The 8,570-nt window shown below is 42.4% G+C and overlaps 1 protein-coding gene across 1 annotated transcript in view; it reads right to left on the reverse strand.

Annotated features, from left to right (window-relative positions):
- LOC115153783 (cilia- and flagella-associated protein 54-like) overlaps positions 1–7,632 on the reverse strand; it is a 62,721-nt gene extending 55,089 nt beyond the window's left edge. Inside the window, exons 1-8 of the mRNA XM_029699358.1 lie at positions 7,434–7,632; positions 6,953–7,058; positions 6,613–6,756; positions 6,270–6,438; positions 6,080–6,138; positions 5,739–5,996; positions 3,569–3,670; positions 352–544 (exon numbers count right to left, since the gene is read on the reverse strand). Of these exons, the coding sequence (XP_029555218.1) occupies positions 352–544; positions 3,569–3,670; positions 5,739–5,996; positions 6,080–6,138; positions 6,270–6,438; positions 6,613–6,756; positions 6,953–7,058; positions 7,434–7,582 (1,180 nt within the window). The 5' untranslated portion in view covers positions 7,583–7,632. The remainder of the gene's footprint in view (positions 1–351; positions 545–3,568; positions 3,671–5,738; positions 5,997–6,079; positions 6,139–6,269; positions 6,439–6,612; positions 6,757–6,952; positions 7,059–7,433) is intronic.
- Positions 7,633–8,570: the final 938 nt, after the last annotated feature.

Below are 8,570 nucleotides of genomic sequence, written 5' to 3' on the forward strand. Positions count from 1 at the left end.
TGTCAACTGTGGAACCTTATACAGACAGGTGTGTGCCTTTCCAAATCATGTCCAATCAATTGAATTTACCACAAGTGGACTCCAATGAAGTTGTAGAAACATCTCAAGGATGATCAATGGAAACAGGATGGACCTGAGCTTAATTTCAAGTCTCATAGCAAAGGGTCTGAATACTAATGTAAATAAGTTATTTATGTTTTGTTTTTTATATACATTTGCTAAAATATCAAAAAAACTGTTATCGCTTTGATTTATTTAATCCATTTTGGAATAAGGCTGTAACATAACAAAATGTGGAAAACGTCAAGTGGTCTGAATACTTGCCGAATGTAATGTAAGTACAATACTAACCAGACAGTATACTGATGCCTGCAGACATGAGTTCCAGGGAGACCTCCTGTATCTCTGGCTCCTCAGGCATGCCTGTCTGTAGTGGGCGGCGGGACGTGTCCCACAGCGCTTCCACTATCGCCAGGAACTGGGCAGCGTTCCCCTCAAACAGCTCCATCAACACTCGCTCTGTAGGGGTTCGAGGCCACGGCATCTAGAGAGGAGCGAGGGAAGGAAGTGGGAGATAGAGAGAGAAAAAGAGAGCGAGAAAGAGAAAGCGAGAGAGAGGTAAGGGCTATAGTTGTCAAAATCCAGAAAATAGCTGTTAACTTCTATAACCACCTAAAAGGAAGTGACGCCCACACATTCCACCACAAACACACCCCAAAGAGCCCCGGGACAGCAACACAATTAGACCCAACCAAAGCAAAAAAAGCAAAGAGATAACTATTTGACACACTGGAAAGAATCAACCAAAAAACGGAGCAAATTGGAACGTTATCTTGCCCTAAATAGAAATATTAAATAGTGAAACATAAAAAAATAAAATAATTGATAAAACTATACTAAATATATTCACTTCACCAAATAATTGATTAAAACACACTGTTTTACATTGAAGGTCTACAGTAGCCTCAACAGCATTCTGTAGGGTAGAACCATGGTGTAGCTGGAGGACAGCTAGCTTATATCCTCCTCCAGGTACATTGACTTCAATACAAAGCCTAGGAGGTTCTTGGTTCTCATCCCCTTCCATAGACTTACACAGTAATTATGACAACTTCCGGAGGACGTCCAACAACCTATCAGAGCTCTTGCAGCATAAACTGACATGTTTACATGTCAGTTTAAGCTACAGCTAGCTAGCATAAAATGTGCAGAGTAGTTGACTCCAAGAAAGAGAAAGACAATAGTTGAAAAGTTTTATAGAAATGAATTTCTTCCAAAATTAGAGAAGCAAGAGTGAGAAATAATTTTTCGTAGTACATTTTTTTCACTTTCACTTCCACTTACTTAGCTAGTGTCAAATGCAGCTAGCTAGTTTAGCCTACTCAAACACCGGGCTCAAACAGAGAAGGACGCTATGTTAGCTAGCTGTCTATGGCTATCCAACACCGGAACTCTTCCAAGTCAAGGTAAGCTTTTGGGTTTATTAATTTATTGCCACCGGGGCCGCCGGTGTAACTGCTAAACTGATTGCTGCTCACTACACTGTACCGCATGATTGTAGCGGGTTTACTAATGTGTTAGTTCTAGTAGCTATGTTGACTATGACGTGACAACGATGTAGGCTGTGTGAAGCGGTTAGTATATGAAGGTTTGGCTTGGAAAGGTTTTTTCAGCTGGTCACAGACAGCTGATGTCTTGTGCACTGAAGTTCACAAGCGAAGGGAAATGGTGAAAGGAGGAGAGAGCATTGATATATGCGAGAAGGAATTATATGTGAACCGTTTCAAGAAGCTAGGCGTATGTCATATGTCTCTACTTCACAGGAAAGTGATTTGAATGAGAAAAAGAAAATCTTCATCAAAATGCAATTTTTGGCAGAAATGCCTTCTGGAAGATGTGAACTTTCATGTGCCTTAATAACAAAATGTTATGCCATCTGTAAATACAAATAAAATTGTTAAATTACGAGCCTAGTTGGTTTAGCCACAGAAAAAGACATGAACATTCCTGCTAGACATGATTAGCTGAGATAATGGATGGGCTGGACATGCTGAGAGATGAGTTCAGATTGGTCTGCCATGTAGCACGCTTCTATCTATAACATGAGCCGCTCAGTATGTGTAAATAATCCTTGCTACCACAGCTTTTTTGAAAATATATAACGTTAACCATGAAGAACTGCAAAAATGTTGCTACTGCTCTCAACAACATTGCTGCCCTGAATTTAGCAGGTTCTATCGACAAAGATCAGTGGGAAAAAGTTGGGATGGACTACTTTCTGCACACCGTCATTGTGAACCGGAGTGGCTTGACACAACAGGCCAAACAAGCTGTAGCTAGCTACAAACAAAACGGAAAAGACACAGGACGTCTTAGTTAGTACACAGATCACTGCACCTGTACATAGCCCATCTGTAAATAGCCCATCCAACTTCCTCATCCCCATACTGTATTTATTTATTTATCTTGCTCCTTTGCACCCCAGTATCTCTACTTGCACATTCATCTTCTGCACATCAATCACTCCAGTGTTTAATTGGTATATTGTAATTACTTTGCCACCATGGCCTATTTATTATCTTACCTCATTTGCACACACTGTATATAGACTTTTTCCTACTGTATTATTGACTGTATGTTTGTTTAGTCCTTGTGTAACTGTGTTGTTGTATGTGTCGAACTGCTTTGCTTTATTCTTGGCCAGGTTGCAGTTGTAAATGAGAACTTGTTCTCAACTAGCCTACCTGGTTAAATAAAGGTGAAATAAAAAATAAATAAATAAAATAGTTAAAGTGGTTCCAGTTTGCCGTGAAGCGTCCCATCTATGTAAGAGTCTAGACAAAGAATGCTATCTGGCCCTAAACAGAGAGCACACAGTGGCAGAATACCTGACCACCGTGACTGACCCAAAATTAATTAATTAATGTACAGACTCAGTGAGCATAGCCTTGCTATTGAGAAAGGCCGCCGAAGGCAGACCTGGCTCTCAAGAGAAGACATGCTATGTGCACACTGCCCCCAAAATTATGTGGAAACTGAGCTGCACTTCCTAACCTGCCAAATGTATGACCATATTAGAGACACATATTTCCCTCAGATTATACAGATCCACAAAGAATTTGAAAACAAATCCAATTTTGATAAACTCCCATATCTATTGGGTGAAACACCACAGTGTGCCATTGCCATCACAGCAGCAATATTTTTGACCTGTTGCCACAAGAAAAGGGCAAAGAACAAACACCATTGTAAATACAACCTATATTTATGTTTATTTATTTTCCCTGTTGTACTTTAACTATTTGCACAACATTACAACACTCTATATAGATACTAGTTTGTGAGTGTAATGTTTACTGTTCATTTTTTATTGTTTATTTCACTTCTGTTTATTATCTATTTCACTTGCTTCGGCAATGTAACATGTGTTTCCCATGCCAATAAAGCCCACTGAAATTGAACTGAGAGAGAGAGAGAAATACATCACTCAGAATTGGAGTACTAGGCTGTTTTCACAATACCTGGATAAAGCAGGATTTTGAAGGATTGATACAATAGCAGTGCTTACGCTCTGAATCTCCTTGAGGTTACTCTTCTGCTTGTGTCTGAAGAGACCTTTAGGTTTCCTCCTGGGTTCATACACCGACCGTTTAAACACCATGGTAGCTAGCTGTAGGTGAGTAGAATAAAATACCATTCAAGTGGTTATAGTCCAGTGCATTTGGAAAGTATTCAGACCCCTTGACTTATTCTGCGCAGGCTCATATTTCCTCTGTAAGGCAGTCTGCGCGGCAGTTTAGAGGGAACATTGCCGAAGTCCGAAACGAACAAAACGTCACAAAATGTCGTCATAATATATGCACAAACTCTTCTAGACCGCTTCGGCTGGGAAGCATGCGGACGCCTTAACACCCAACACAGTCTCTGCTTCAGTTCACACGGGTGCAGAGACAACAGATAGCAATAAGAACCTGTCAGTACATGCCGATACATACCAGTTTCAGAGTATACAGTGCATTCGGAAAGTATTCAGACCCCTTGACATTTTCCATATTTTGTTAAGTTACAGCCTTGTTCTAAAATGGATTAAAATATTTTTTTTTACTCATCAATCTACACGTAATACCCCATAATGACAAATCGAAAACAGGTTTATAGAAATGATTGCAAATGTATTACAAATAAAAAACAGAAATACCTTATTTACATAAGTATTCACACCCTTTGCTATGAAACTCGAAATTGAGCTCAGGTGCATCCTGTTTCCATTGATCATCCTTGACTAGACTCCACTTGTGGTAAATTCAATTGATTGGACATGATTTGGAAAGGCACACACCTGTCTATATAAGGTCCCACAGTTGACAGTGCATGTCAGAGCAAGAAACAAGCCATGAGGTCGAAAGACTTGTCCATAGAGCTCCAAGACAGGATTGTGTCGAGGCACAGATCTAGGGAAGGGTACCAAAAACCCTTCTGCAGCATTGAAGGTCCCCAAGAACACAGTGGCCTCCATCATTCTTAAATGGAAGAAGTTTTGAACCACCAAGACTCTTCCTAGAGCTGGTCGGCCGGCCAAACTGAGCAATCGGGGGAGAAGGGTTGGGGAGGAGACCAAGAACCAGATGGTCACTCTGACAGAGCTCCAGAGTTCCTCTGTGGAGATGGGAGAAACTTCCATAAGAACAACCATCTCTGCAGTACTCTACCAATCAAGCTTTTATGGTAGAGTGGCCAGACGGAATCCACTCCTCAGAAAAAAGGTGCATGACAGCCCGCTTGGAGTTTGCCAAAAGGCACCTAAAGGACTCTCAGACCATGAGAAACAAGATTCTCTGGTCTGATGAAACCAAGATTGAACTCTTTGGCCTGAATGCCAAGCATCACGTCTGGAGGACACCTGGCAGGCCCAATCCCTACGCTGAAGCATGGTGGTGGCAGCTTCATGCTGCAGGGATGTTTTTCAGTGGAAGGTACTGTGAGACTAGTGAGGGTTGAGAAAAAGATGAACGGAACAAAGTACAGAGAGATCCTTGATGAAAACCTGCTCCAGAGCGCTCAGGACCTCAGACTGGGGCAAAGGTTCACCTTCCAACAGGACAATGACCCTAAGCACACAGCAATGACAGTACAGGAGTGGCTTTGGGACAAGTCTCTGAATGTCCTTGAGTGGCCCAGCCAGAGCCCAGACTTGAACCCGATCTAACATCTCTGGAGACCTGAAAATAGCTGTGCAGCGACGCTCCCCATCCAACCTGATAGAGCCTGAGAGGATCTGCAGAGAAGAATGGTAGAAGACTCGAGGCTGTAATCACTGCCAAAGGTCCTTCATCAAAGTACTGAGTAAAGGGTCTGAATCCTTATGTAAATGTGATATTGAAGTTTTTTATTTGTAACACATTTGCAAAAATGTCTAAAAAACTGTTTTTGTTTTATCATTATGGGGTATTGTGTGTAGAATGATGAGGACAATGTTTTATTTAATCAATTTTAGAATAAGGCTGTAACTTAACAAAATGTGGAAAAAGTCAAGAGGTCTGAAACATTTCCGAATGCACTGTAAATTATTGTAATTCATGCCTGGGTACTAGTCATTTTATTTAATCCTGTTTATCTGGTCTTCATGGCATAGTTTATGTGTGTCTTTGCTATTAAGGCCATGAGGTAAAATCTCCCCATTAGTTTGTAAGTAGACACTGCACAAATCTTGCAATGTTTTGAAACAACCTGTCCCATACCTTAATGGTGGCCACTTTGTATGCTCTCTGAGTCTCAGTGGTAGCAGGTAGACCACTCATCTCTTCCAGCTTGCCCAGCTCACTAACTTTACCCAGGGCTCGTCGTGCAAACACCTCTGCCTGAACATTGGCTTGGCTGTCGTAGTAGCACTGGCACACAGCACAGTACAGAGTTGCCCTCCACTCCAAGAACCTGGCAGTCATCAGGGGGATGGAGGTCTCCAGACAGATACAGGCCCACAGAAGGAACTCCTCAGCCTGGAGGGGAGGAAGGGACAACATACGCATTTACCAACAATCACATGCACCATGGAAATAAATGTAATTGTTAGATTGTGTACCTGTGCAGCGCGGCTCATGGACATCAGGTATCTACAGATGTTGTAGATATAGAGTGAACCTGAAGAGAGAGAGAGACAGAGACAGACAGACAGACAACACTGAACTACAACTGACAACAACTACAACTTCAGACATTGATTCAGCCAACATACTGCTTATACCACTGTAATTGCTACTGTATTACTGTACCATTGTAAAGAAGCCAGCAGAGATGTTCATGGGGAAGCACGGCCTGCATCATGATCCTGACAAACCCCAGGATGCTGAGGAGTCTCTGGACCCCCTTCTGGGTGGGCTGGCTCCCTCTTTCCCTCTCCAGCTGGAAGGCACATAGGCAGCAGCCCTGCAGAGCCCGGAACTAACAGCCACACAGGTCACAGGGACACAGGTAAGACACACAGAGAGGTGGAGGGTAGAGACAGTCACAAAAATACAACATAAACGGCAAGCCCATTGTGTGAGGTGTGTTCTTGTCGGCTTTGTTTCATTCTGAACACAGATCCACAGACACAAACACACACACTGTCCTCACCGTCAGCTTGGCTTGGTCTGTGTCGAACCCCTTGGGGAAGAAGGAGGTCCTGAAGTGGTCAACATCCCTAATGTCCTCTATGGTCACAGTGCTGAACTGCTGCAGGTAGCGACAGTAGCCCTGCCATAGACCAAGCCTGTATAACTGGAGAGAGAGAAAAAAAACTGAGCTTGAACTAACAGAGAAGAAAGTAATACAACGGATTAGGTGTGGCGGGGAATCCTTGTGTTCAAATCAAATACATGTAGCTCTGTGTTTGTGTGTGAGTGAGTGAGTGAGTGAGTGAGTGAGTGAGAGAGTGAGAGAGAGAGAGAGAGAGAAGAAAGGAATACAAACTAACCTTGATGCCAAAAAGAAAATCTGCCATTTGCAGCATGTGTTCTTCATAGTAGTTGGTTGGTAGTCGAGGTTTGTACTTGTTCCATATTTCAAACAGAGTTTTGGCACTACATACATTGGAGGGAAAAAAATCAAATCAAATGTATTTCTAAAGCCCTTCTTACATCAGCTGATGTCTCAAAGTGCTGTACAGAAACCCAGCCTAAAACCCCAAACAGCAAGCAATGCAGGTGTAGAAGCACGGTGACTAGGAAAAACTCCCTAGAATTGCCAAACCCTAGGAAGAAACCTAGAGAGGAACCAGGCTCTGAGGTGTGGCCAGTCCTCTTCTGGCTGGAGAAATTCACACATCAGGCTGCTAGCTTGCACGTAAACTGAAGTTACTGCTAGCTAGCTACCGTTAGGCCTAGTTTTCAAACAAAAATAAGATAGCCGTTAGCTAATGTGACACTTGATTTGGATATAGCCAGGAAATGTCTCACCCTCTTGCGTAGGAGTTGTGGTCGTAGGTTGGCAAAGTACTAATTCGTTTCATTAATGACATAACGTTTTTTATGTCTCCATCAAACGCTGATATTACTGGGTTTCTTTTATACATGTTCCCGTAAAATGAAGCTGGCAGTGGTTCCATTTTGGTCGACCAAAATTGCTTCACTGATTCAAATCCAAACACAAACAGCACCGTGCTATAGGCTAGAGTGGTTGTCATGGTAGCGACCCTCATTTTCTGTGGATTTGGCGCCATCTGCTGGACGCCAAAAACCGACCATCCCATCCCCATGGCCTAATCAAAGATGGGACACTTTTCACGCCACTTCGATACGAAGTGATTTTCGTAGCAGGTTACTGCATTTTCGCTAACCCGTTTCCTACTCTTGACCTGCTACATTAATTACCCCCAACCTACGGAAAAGTCGCATCGGTATCGAAGTGGTGTGAAGAGTGTTTCTCAATCAATGGTGGTTGGCGAAGGGGCGAGACTATGGACACTGTTTATGCTTAAACCGACAACCAAACACGTAAAAATCACTCTTACCTTAATCCTGACCCTAGAACTTATCCTAACCTTAAACCTAATTTTAATACATTCTTAAATGAACTATCGGTTTGGGCATCAGGCGTGTCCTTGTAGCCTTTTCTGGTCCGAAGCGGGAAAACGTGAAGTTGATCGATCCCTGGTTGAGGGAGGTGTTTTTTTAAATAACTGGTTGCAGGATTTGTGAGAAGGGTGCAATTGCGTGATTCTTGGTAGGTTAACAAATCTACTTTGAAACAAAAGTATTCACCTCACACACATGATTAAGGGATTGAAAAAAAGAAGACACATGGACCATGTCCAGCAGCAGTGCTGGGTAAAATCACTGGGGATAATTGCTTTGTTTGTTCTACCCTTACAAAAAAAAAGATTGCAATTTTGAAACTGCAGTAAAAGTGCAGTAACTGCACTCCACTGTGGTATTTTGGACGCAGAATTGCTGAACTAGTTATACTACACTCTATATTTTTTCGTGAGGATATTCCCTGTTAGGTCATATGCCTTGCTACCGTGATATACAGTGCATTCGGAAAGTATTCAGACCCTTTGATTTGTTGCCCCTTTTGTAACGTTACAGCCTTAT

The sequence above is a fragment of the Salmo trutta genome, chromosome 19 (assembly GCF_901001165.1).
Source record: "Salmo trutta chromosome 19, fSalTru1.1, whole genome shotgun sequence".
NCBI classification, from domain to species: Eukaryota; Metazoa; Chordata; class Actinopteri; order Salmoniformes; family Salmonidae; genus Salmo; species Salmo trutta.